Below are 12,280 nucleotides of genomic sequence, written 5' to 3'. Positions count from 1 at the left end.
GTTTCAATTTGTTTTATTTCAATAAATGAAGAAAAAAAAAGTAGGACAGGACATGTTCATGAAAAGTAGGTAATTTTGAACACATATACAAACTCTTGATATATTAAGGCTTACATTAAAGAAAAAAAAAATCCAGACATTTCTATCACGACAATACCCATGCACTTCAACATAAACATAAGGGATAAAATATCAGTAAAGGTACACTTGGCAATGAGCAGGTAAGACACAATAGATATGTATTCTGTGTGAGTAGCAGTGTGTCTTGGCAGCTGCCTGAATGTGCGCTCGAGGGCACGACTCCTGTTCCTGCTGAACTGAGCCAGTGTATAAGACAGAACTGATATCAGTTCAGTAGGCACAAGAGGACGTGTCCATCACGTGTGTAGAAAAGCAGCAAATGAAAACCTCGGCTACAGGTAGATATGCGGTATCTCTAAACATGTTTCACTATGGTTTCCATCAGTGTCTGTTTTTAAGGTAAGAATCCTCAGGGTAAACACATCTGCCCGGGCTGGATCCCACATGGAAAAAGTGCTCCATCTCGTCCTCTCTTCAGGTGCAGAACTTAGCCACTGTGAACAAAGAGGAAATTAATCACTGTTCACCAATCAGCTAAGCTCTGCACCTTGCTAGAGAGGTGTCAGGGGCCTTGTTACGCACCGGATGAAATTCTTCTAATTATTATTATTTTTGCTCCTCGTTTCCTGTTGACGCCTCTTCAGATGTGTTTTTATGCTTTCCATTTGTGAGAACAGCTAGTGATTTCCATTAAAGCAGCCAAGGACATGGTTGTGTGGTAATCCCTGGCAATGTGATTTTAATCTTAATTCACAAATCAGCATGCCAGGAACCCAAACAACCACGCCATTGTTATAAAGCAATAACAAAATTTGCAAACAGACCATTCCTTCGCTCATTACACGTCAAGAAAGCCAAGCAGCTAAATGTGGATGCTGAGATTCCAAATAGAAGAATTCTGGGCAGTAGACGGGGCGGGTAAGAGAACGCAAGGCTGTCATTGTTAAATGCATTTAAAAGCAAAACAAAGCTGCCATTACCTGAAATAAAATATGTTAAACATTGACTTGAATGGAATGCTCGGTCATTTCTTTATTTGAATACTGAGAATGAAAAGGAAATTAAAACATCCATTGATTTACATGGCATTTCCTGCCTACACCTGACCTTCCACGGAGATGTAAGATGCACACATACAGCAGTCCCTCCACCTTTATCAAAGGAGACACTCAGGACATTACTTTAGATGCCTTTCCCCATGACTACATCTCATCCTATTCTGCCCACGATCACTAATCCTTTTAATACCACCACCCCACTTGGAAAGAGCTCATCAAGTCCAAGAAAAAAGCCCTGGATAGGACTTCAGATAATAATATATTCACACCTGGTTTCTCTGCACTTACTGAAAACAGTCTCAAAAAACAGCAGTCCATTTGTTATTGTAACCCATGCAATGAGTTCTACTAACTATGTCATTAACGTACTTGATAATGTATTTGGAGTAAGATTCGAAGATGTAATGTATCCTGAGAGTTGTGTCATAAATAACAATGTGATAAGGCTTTCAAAATCTGGATGAGAGGTGCAGAATTCAGATTTGTTATGTTACAATTACGTGCAACATTATTGTAAACAGGGACATCACAAACTGCCTCCAAAGTGATCCCGACAGTAAGAAGGGCAGCCATTACTAGCCAACTATTTCAGATATGCTGCAGTTCAGAAGAGCTTAATACCAAGGTACATTGAACGTGTTAAGCAAACAGGCACCCCGGGGTATTCCGATATTATGCAGATCAATGAAAAATCTTCACAAGCAGAGCTGTCATGGCAGACACCGGAACCACAACTGTATTTCAGGCGATAGACGGGCAATGAGGGCCATCTACAAAGACCGCATTACAGTCAGGAATGTGCTTTGTGCTTCCCAGTAAAACAGGATTTATTTTGTATATGACAGCATAGGGCAGCAAAACATGGTCTTATGTATAGGATTATCACAATTTCATTGTAAAAAATCATAGAATCCCTTTGTTTTTTAGGCAACGTAAATTCCCTGAAGACCCTACGCCAAATAAAATATTGTTCTACTCCGTATGAAGCCAAGTAATCTGACCACAGTAATGTCTTCTATCAAGTTTAAATCAGGTTAAGATGGGCTTTCTATTCACACAACATTTCTCCCACCACTTTTACACAGGATACATCCATTTGATCTCTGACAGCAGCAAAGCATCTGCATGCGAGTTCTTGCTGTCTGCCATCCTCATTCACCATTAATTCTCCGTAGAGATACACACCCATAGCCTGTGGAGAAGAAGAGAACAAGTAAACACTTCTATTCCTACGCTTGCACTTCTACTTCGATTCATACAACTTGCGTATTTTAGCTGCTCCCACTACATTCCCACCCTATATCACCAGCCATTATTATAATCCATGGGGGGGGGGCTAACAAAAGCAAAAATAGAATTGTTTAGCACTGACACTATCTGCTAGGACATCTTTACACACAGGCTACACACCAGCTGATTCTGCTGCTTTATTTCATATGGTAGGGGGTGACTGTTAGATTGGTTTTGTGGCTATATTTCCATGGTGATGGACCCACGGCATGCTGTTGGAAATACATAATAATTTTACTTCCAATCACACTTAAAGAAAGAAAAACAAATACAAGTTGCGTTATGGTTGCTCTTTTACATTAAGGCATCGCCCAGCTGTCCATTTTTGAGAAAGCTTGTAAAAAAAAAAATATTAAACACTGGTGACTTGATAAGGCCTTCAAACTCTACGCGGATAGTGTTGGTAGACCTGTAGAGCTAACTTTAAAATTGAAGAATATTTTGGGGTCCCCGCAGTAACCTCTGCTATGGGATGCTGGCTCTAGCAGCAGAGGACTGTGAGAACAAAAGTTTAACACAAGAAAAGGACTTTAAGGATTCTAAATTTGGTGCAGATTTATCTTGTGACAAGAGACCCCCGGGAGACCAAAGCCAAAGCCGTTTTAGTTTTCACTTAAGAAAACCCAACGGGGGTTACGGGATGCCCAGTGCTGTTATCTATAAACACCTATTTACTCCATCAGGAATCGCTCAGACCGACTTCCCCTCGTTATGCGACAGCCATGTGTTTGCATATTCATTGAGGTTGCTAGGAATACGATGGTGCTCTATAAATAATTGACTTCTAATTCATTGGTTATTGTAATGAGTTACACGTTACCGACATACCTGGTGATGCTGCAGAAAAGTTTCCACGTCCTTATAGGCGGCTGTATACTTATGCTTAATAACCAGTTCACACCATCTGTGTTGAACCTGTGAGGGAAACCGTGTATTTCAGTGAAATTATCATTAAGAACATTGAAATACATAACTTATTACTAAGCACACGACAACTGGCTTTAAAACAATGAAAGTTCGGCAAATATACATGAACCAGGCAGAAGAAGCACCTTCTATCAACACAGCATCTTTAACCCCTTCAGGATCGGCATTGGCAAACTGAGTCTTCCCTTGAAGACCGCAGTTTTTTTTAAAAAACTATTTAAATTTGAGGGGGGTGGCCCGGTCTGCCGGTGACCTTTAACCCGGAAGTACCAGGTACGTCCCGGTCTTGAAGGGGTAAACCATACCCTATAGTCAAATTTATAAATAGAAATATAGAAGATTTTATTAAAAGAAGGATGCCCGGTATATATATAAATGTAACAGCCATAGATCATAGCTGGTGGCGGCTGGGAACTCAAACACTATGTGTGAGCTTAAACTATGTGTGATGCTTTTACAGTTGCCGAATTTCACTGTGGTAATAATTTATCTGCTAGTTCATACATTATATATATATATATACACACACACACACACAATCACAGTTGTGGTCAGCTATTCTTCATAGCAATGCAGCAAAGTGTTTAGAATAGAATTTAAAAAACAAGCTTCCCCTTTGACTGCTGACCTCCCAAGCATCCCTCTTTAGGAGAAAAAAAAACTTTCTTCTGTCCCTCAAACTCCTATGTTCTATGAATGTTTGCTGGGAATGTAAATATCCTAAAGAAACCGCATACAATTCCATAAACTTCATTATTCTCTGTCTAAATGTTTTGCTCAGTTACATAAAACACAGCCACTAGGTCTGAAAGTCACAAAAAAAGTCTGTGTAAAGACAAAAGGGTCCTCCCGTGGCACTTCAACAGGTACGACGGCACTCACGGCCCACAGCATTAGTTCCAAAATAAATAGTTTACCCTGTGATCCAGAAAAGCCTATTCCAAGGGTGCAAATGGAGAAACCGGAATGTATTTGCATGTTAACTGTTCTTGGACGAGGGGGACTGGAACGGTGCAACACATTTAAAAACTAGAATATAGACAAAAGTTGTCTGGATTTAGTACATTACGTCCACTTCCACCCTTGTTTCTGAATGTTGACACATTCTTTTCCAGCTACAATGATGCATATCTTTTGTTGCCTAACATTTCTGTCAATGTGCTTTTGTTCTCAGATTACGCTTCACACTTTCCACATGAAAGAACAGCACACAATTTTGGAACAGTACCTGCCCAGAGTCATTAACCCTTTTGGTGCTGAAGTACGAAGGACCCACTGTCACTTTTAAATATGTCTTTTATATTTTTTGTATTTGTTAAATGTTTATTTACACACACACACACACACACACACACACACACACACAAACAACAAGAGAATGGCTGTCATTTCACCTAGCGGTATGTTTTCAGCAATGACTATGCATTTTAGTATGGATTGCTCTAAAATAGCACACTTTACATCATTCCACACTACATAATTGGGATCAGAGTATCTGTGGAACACACCTTCCCTTCTGACACCTCTCATCCGACACAAGAACCTTCCCCCAGGAGAGGACCTGAACATCCTCTCAGAATACTCACTCGAGGACACAAATGTCCTGCTCCTAAGACACGTAGAAGCGGATGGAACGCTTTCATCCTTAAACACTTTCCATAAGGTGGATCAATCTCCAAGGTTGCAATAAATTGCAACATACAGGGCCCAGGAACCTATGTTCATATATGGTGGTCCTGCGTCAGACTGAAGAACTTCCGGACAACAGTCACTAAATATAGAGGCCCCACACTTTAAAGCCTTTCGGCCACAGCGCTATTACACTAAGCTAATGTTACCCCCCCTCCCCCGTATAAGAAGACGAAAGCAGTAATTCCAGTGCATCGGAAATCAGTATATTTGGCCACATTCATGAATTAAATACATAAGATTTGATATATATATATATATATATATATATATATATATTTATTACGGAAAATATGGTATATACTGCTAGAGGGCTCGAAGTGCAAACAGAGACACGATAGATATCATGGAAAGATTAACTGAAGTCCCTTTTGAAGTGAATGCTCTATATTGATATCTATGGCCCTTAATTGGTGCTCCGAGGGCACTGTTCTAACTTCAAACTTTCTCCAACCAAGTGGGATATCAGCCTATATGCTTCTTCTATTTTTTTTTCTGTCTACCTTTTTCTTTATTATTTCTCCCCTTGTTCTACATCAACAAAACACAGTACCTGATGTGCAGCGTGTGCATCATTTTGTTGTACGCCGCTTGTATGAGACACTCAATCATCACCTAGTATTTGAATGGAAAATGTGATGACTGCATGTTCTGTACTTGGCAATGCTAAATAAACACTGAATCAATAAAACAGCATACTGAGAAACAGACCTAACTGGCTGATTTACTGTTACAGAGAAAGGCAGCATCTCGCGGCATCAACTATCCATTACGAGTGGCTGGCATTATGGACAGATCATACGGTGACATGGAACCATTTCCAGACAAAATACCAAAAAGTTACACGGTTTCACAGTTTTCATCTGAACAGGAATGGAAATGAGCCAGGTACAGAATAATCTATTGGCTGCCAACCATTCTGGCAAAAGTCTTGTACAAGGACCCCATACTTTGCACCAAGCTGCTGCTAGACTAATCCACCTCACTAGTAGAGTCAGTTCTTGGGCAGGATTTACTATATTCCTGCTTTAAAAATGACAATAATTGTTCCAATTAGTGTACAGCCGAAGATGATCCTATATATTTACACGACTTCCATGCAATACCAAGGAAACGCAAATACCCCATCATCATAGTGCACCCAGCATAACACGGTTAAGAACATCCAGTATTAACGTCGTCCCATATGTTAGATGGTGAACACAACCAAGACACACATTACTGGCACCCTTGACAGCTCAAGGTGTGAAGTGTCATGTCGGCAGTGTTATGCCTTGCTACCAACATCTTGAAGAAACAAGGAGTTTTCTAAAGCTTGTGTGTTCTGGAAGTAGGAAAGATGTTGAGTCAGTGTGTTTGCCATTCTGCTATGTTTAAAGTAAATACTGTAAGTCATTAATCAAATATAAAGCAGAGTGTGGACAGTCCTGAAGGATAAACAAGATTAAGTAAGAATGTAATATAAACAGAAATTTCAACATTGCAGATATTGCTCTCCATGTCTGCGGGGCGCTGGCGTTAGTCCTCATTCATCACGTTCATCCTTTCCTTTTTCCAGGTACCTGCATCTGATTAGGTATGCACACTGGAGTTATGAAGACAGCTATCAGCAAATTCATATTAAAGAAAGGAGTTATGTGGCTCATATAACTCGGCTGACATCCTAATTAAGACGGTTAAAGAGTGATGTACGGCCAGGGCTGATATGCTTTTTCCCCCCTCACTATTTGTCCTTTTAGGCGACTTCCAGGTGTAAAAGTAAAAAGACACATACTATTAATATTGTATATTATATTATCATTCTACTGACGTCTGACCTTCTCTTTTGAATGCCCACCGTTGGTGGCTTACCTACAAACCATGGATATGCAGAAGAGGTGATCACAGACATGACACGATAATGATACAGCTTGTTATTTAGCCGTGGAGCTCAAACATTGAAAAGGAAAAATAATATTTTGCTTCAGGATCCCAGCTGGTGAAGTTCTGGCCAAGATACCTTGGGCTGCAGCTGCAGCAATATTTTTGCAGACTACATAGTAAAGGCTAAATATATGCATCTCTAACCAGTCACAGAAACCAGTTCATACAGCGCATTATTTTATGGGTTCCATACAATATTTCATGATCAAAGCCATCATATTGTACATGACGAGGAATGAAAACGGATACTGCAGGCTGTTATGGATGGAGCAACATTGTAATTATAAACCTTTAGCACCAACGAGGAAGGGCTATCCCTGAGCAAGGTGCTAGGTATTACGCTCTAACTATCAAAAAGGGACCCCCCGAAACATCATTTACAGTGCTTTAGCTACGTGAGCCACATCGTAAATGTTGGCAAAGTGAACCTGTAACTAGTGACGTAAAGTAACTGTATGAATGTTTTAGACGCTGCCAGACAGATAAAAAGTTCTAAATGCCGCTTCCATCTAATTTGTTCTGCATGACATACATTACAGTCTATGGAGTGGCATTGGGCGTTGTTGTGTATAGCGCAATCATATTCCGTAGTGCTGTATAATGGGATATAGCCTTATAGAAGAAAACCTTTTACAAACTGGTAAAAGGTTTGGTAGGCAGGTGCCAGTGAAATACTTTTTTTTAATTCATAACTAATTGCTATAGGAAAGTATTAAGATTATACCTTGTAACACGACAGCAAAGCTCTCCACACCACTTCTGTTTAATTTCCTATGTATGATAGAACTGTAGCAGCTGACAGCACATGTGTATGAATGAGAAGTGAATTCTGGATTACCAAAGGAAGACTAATTTATCATATTATAAGAACCCAATTTTTGGGGCTCTCCACAAACATCCCATAAAAAGTGATTCTTCCCTACAGTCCCCCCCCCAAAACCCCTTTAGAAACACAAAACATATCTAATGGAAGATGTATGTTTTGCTTGTGAATTGTTATCATATATGCTACATGGCATGATACTGTAACTTTTAGAATAAAAAGACTTGAGAAATACAAAATGTTATTAGATGCAATCTCTGTGTATATTGTATATGCTGCATGGCATAATACTGTATCTATGAATGATATAACCGGTATATTTGTAGGATACAGGAAAGCATTGTTTCTAAAGGGAAGTAATGCAGACAATGATTATTATGTCATCCGTTCACTGCTCTGGAGTGGGGGGGGATCCATATTTAATAGATGTGTGCAATAGTCTAAAGGCTGTAGGATTCACCAATCACCTCCGCTTGTATGAAATGCAACAAGTTGGTCCAAACCCTCCTCTAGTCCTACATACAGTACCCAAAGTGTATGAAAGTGTTTGAGTCAGTTGAGTCAATATGATTTGTGATTTCTAAATACATGTATACACATACCACCCCATTCCTTCAATACGGTATTGAGCTCATACAATAAGACATGCCTGCGTATTCCATAAAATCCTTGTTTCTGTCATATTTTCAAGCTAGGCTGTCTTTTCCTCACAGCATTCCTTACCTACAGTTAATGCAACACCATGTATCCGAAAGCAAAACTCTTCATTCCATGTGAGACATCAGATGGTTGCAGGATTGGTAATGCATACGGAAGCTAAAGCATGTGTTGGTAGGGGTACATGGGGCACCGGACGTCCCTTTAAAGTCAGATGGACTACTTATATAGCAATATTGGTAATTGTTCCAATTGTAAATGATGCATTATTACAGGGCTTGACAAATTTGTTGTGAATCTAGGCGCCAGGTAAAAAAGTTAGGAGCCAGGATTTTTTTAAACTAACACTTGGTCAGGAGTGATCTGATCATCATCAGCCCACTTACTAAACTCACAGCGCTTGACCTGGAAGCACCCTGGACTTTCAGGTCAGTGCTGTTTTTTTTTTTAATTAATTTTTTTTTTTAACTCTTTCAATGCTGATGTTCCATTGGAGCACAGCATTGATTGATATTTAGTCCCCACAAGCTTGTGGGGACAAATGTTAACCCCTGCAATGCCACGAATGTGTCATACACAATTGTGGCATTGAAGGGGTTAACGCTGCACTGTCGCTCTCATGGAGCGATCAGGCAGCAGGGGGGTGTTGGGGCTGCTCTCCACACTCATGTGGAGACCAAAGAACCCTCTCCCCTGTCCCTGAAGCTGCCTCTGGCAGCTGGGACTCAATTGCTGGTCTATAGACCAGCCATTGCAGGGAGGGGAGTCTTTGATGACTGCTGTAGGCTTCCATGCCTACAGGAATCATCAAAGGGCTTGTGGGGGCTCGTTTTTGCTGTTGCTGGTCTGCCTGGGCTTCCAGGCAGACCACCAGCAGCAGAGCCCCGTACAAAACGGGAATTAACCCCTAAATGCCGCGATCGCGGCACTGAAGGGGTTAACGCTGCACTGTCGCTCTCATGGAGCGATCAGGCAGCTGGGGGGTGTTGGGTCCGGTCCCCACACTTGTGTGGGGACCCAATCAACACACAACCCCCTTCCCTGAAGCTGCCTGTGGCAGCTGAAAACACGATTGCTGGTTTTGCAGCAACCGCGTTTTCAGCCTACAGGCTCACTCCGTGGGAGTGATCTCAGGCTCGGGGGCGGGCTCTGAGTGGATGTGCTGTCTGCCCAGACTCCTGGGCAGACAGCAGCGCCCCCGTGTGGTGACTCAGCCTCTTACATCCACAATCTTTTCTGGATGTAAGAGGCTGACAAAACCTAGGCGCCAGGGCAAAATTCTCTGTCGCCATGGCGACCTGGCGCCTGGGATTTGTCGAGCCCTGCATTATTATTTTCAATACTATCCAGGCAATCTATGCAATTCTTATCTCCCTAAACCTTCTCAAATGCGCTGTGCATTTACGAAGGAGTCATTGAGATACTGCTGCGGGACGCCCACTGCAAGCTTTTTAGTGAATGATGCGACTGTGCTGCGCTAACACAAAAAGAATTGCTTTTTCTAAGACATTCCCTTTTAAGGTTGCCATATAAAGCCAGCAAAATCCAAAAAGAATTCAGTTTCACAAAAGCACTTCTTGAAGAAGAAAAAAAAAAGAAAATCGCATACTTGTTTTTTGTCAGCAGCCCTAGAAGGCCTAACCTTCACCCCCTCCCTTTGGCTTTCACCCAAGAGAACTCAAACCCCAGATCAACACGACGAGACTTTGGTGAAGGATATTGTTATTGGCCTGTACCGTCCAACCTGCAACAGACCGAGCTCAGGAGGAGTTAATGGAGTTCCTCAAAGAACATAAGTATTCTGCAAACTGTCATCTAATAAGAGCTTTGACTGCGGCCGGGCAACTTAAGGACCACAATATTTATAGCAACAGATAAAACTGTCTGTACTTTTGGTTATTGATACCAAGTCTGGGGTTACAACACGGCTTTTCTGTGATGCTGTGAACATGGAATGAGAACCATTTTTTTTTATTTCAATCTTGCTTTGAAGTTGTGTTTCTGTTTTACCCCAAATCTAATAATTATAGTCATTCTTCTGTTATTAAAGGCCGTGGAAATGAAGATCTTAAGGTAATTCAAAGTTGTTGTTTTTTTTTCCTTTTTTGGTGATCTCTCTCAATAGCTACCCTAAAAGCAAAGCTTATTCTGACACACAAGGAAATCCCCTTTTTAAGTTTATTTTTCTTCTTCAATAGTCTGTGGATTAAAATTGGGAATGAATTGAATTAAGAATGATAAAAAGGAGGCTATTCTCTGTCTAACATGCCATCACAGAATATGTGAGGGGTTTTTTTTCACCCGACGGAAAAGCTACATTGAAGTCATTTTAGTCTAAAAAACATTGCTTGTATAAAACTGTCAACAAACACGACAGAGGCAAGAAGAGAAATGATAAGTTTGCCGTTATCAGACAGCGCACACTGGCACTAAGCGGATGTATGTTGCTGACATTAAGGCTTCAGTTAACTAATGCCATTTCCTCTGTTCCAGACTTTACGTTCTGTCAGGAGATGATGAAACATCACTTTACCAGCAGCAGATTCAATTACGCCAAATACAACCACGGTCAGCTGCTACTCACAGGGGCATCTCCGGTCCTAAAGTAACCCTGACGGGACACAACCAAAGACAGGTCTACCAGCCGTACAGCACGTGATGCTCGCTGCTCACTATATAGAGGTAGATTAACAAGCCGCCCAAAAAAAAAGACACATGCACGGACTAATGCAGCTCATGTAGAACATGTTAGCACATTATAAGTAAGTGTCTTGGTGTTTACATGAAGCCAAAAATCCGATTTCTATTAGGGATTTTCATATGATGCAAAATGAAAACTACGGTAAATAGCCAAAAATGTGTAATGCCAACACATTATATATACACAGATCATTTGCAAACCATAGAAAGGAAATGGTGAAGCGAAGACCATAACCGAACACGTAACAGCTATCCTGTATGAGGCCCGGCTGCTCCTTCCTTCCCATTTTAGAAGCGTGTGGTTTCCTGGCTTTGGGCATTATAGAACTTTTCTTTCACACCATTCGGCTCGGCCAACTGCACAGCAACTAAAAACCCATCAAGCTGCCAAAATATCTAATGCATTAAAATGCCAGACAGCGTGACAGGACACATACATATCACTGTTTCCAAGCGCTCGTGATTCTCCGTCACTACGGCCACAATAACCCACAAACATCTGCCTTCATCAAACTACTGCCTAACCCAGCGGGCAGCAGTTTTGGCTGGGTTCAGGTTGAAACCTACTGGAAGACAACAAAGCAGACGGAAGATAAGAGAATATTCCCACATTAGTGGCACGGAGGAAAGGGCTGCTACGCTGAATGGGTGATTTGCGGAAATCACCAGGACCTATGAATGGCATGTCCAGGAATCGGGTTGTCCTCTCCGGTGCTTGTTAGGGAAGCTGACAGATGACATCATTCGCAGAGAACGGGCTACCACTGTTGAATATCTGTAACCAAGGCTGGAAGCCTAAGTCAGCTAAGCCACCTGTTAAGCCTAATAACCAGCTTTGTGAACACTTTCATGTGATTTTCAGTCGTGTTTGCCCCCCACCACACTGATTTCATGGTGTAGTGACTCAGACATTCAGCCATTTCTTTGTATTACTTCTTGAAATCAGTTCTCATAAATTCTAATATGAATCACAAACACTTACCTCTGGGAACTTCACAGAGGGAAAATATTCAAAATAATCTCTTTATTGCCAAGCTGAATACTGCGGAAACAAGGTGTATTGGGCAAACTGAGAAAAACCGCAGGGACAATGATAAACTGAAGTATGGGCTCTAAAACCTTAGAGATATTC

General features: G+C 41.2%; 1 protein-coding gene across 1 annotated transcript in view; it reads right to left on the bottom strand.

Annotated features, from left to right (window-relative positions):
- Positions 1–1,936: 1,936 nt before the first annotated feature.
- Positions 1,937–12,280, bottom strand: part of AOPEP (aminopeptidase O (putative)) — a 150,518-nt gene continuing 140,174 nt past the window's right edge. The window contains exons 16-17 of the mRNA XM_053467370.1: positions 3,258–3,344; positions 1,937–2,331 (exon numbers count right to left, since the gene is read on the bottom strand). Coding sequence (XP_053323345.1) covers positions 2,188–2,331; positions 3,258–3,344 — 231 coding nt within the window. The 3' untranslated portion in view covers positions 1,937–2,187. The remainder of the gene's footprint in view (positions 2,332–3,257; positions 3,345–12,280) is intronic.

This window comes from Spea bombifrons, chromosome 1, assembly GCF_027358695.1.
Source record: "Spea bombifrons isolate aSpeBom1 chromosome 1, aSpeBom1.2.pri, whole genome shotgun sequence".
Lineage (NCBI taxonomy): Eukaryota > Metazoa > Chordata > Amphibia > Anura > Pelobatidae > Spea > Spea bombifrons.
The sequence above is the reverse complement of the archived record's forward strand: the minus strand, read 5'-3'. Positions and strand labels throughout refer to the sequence as shown.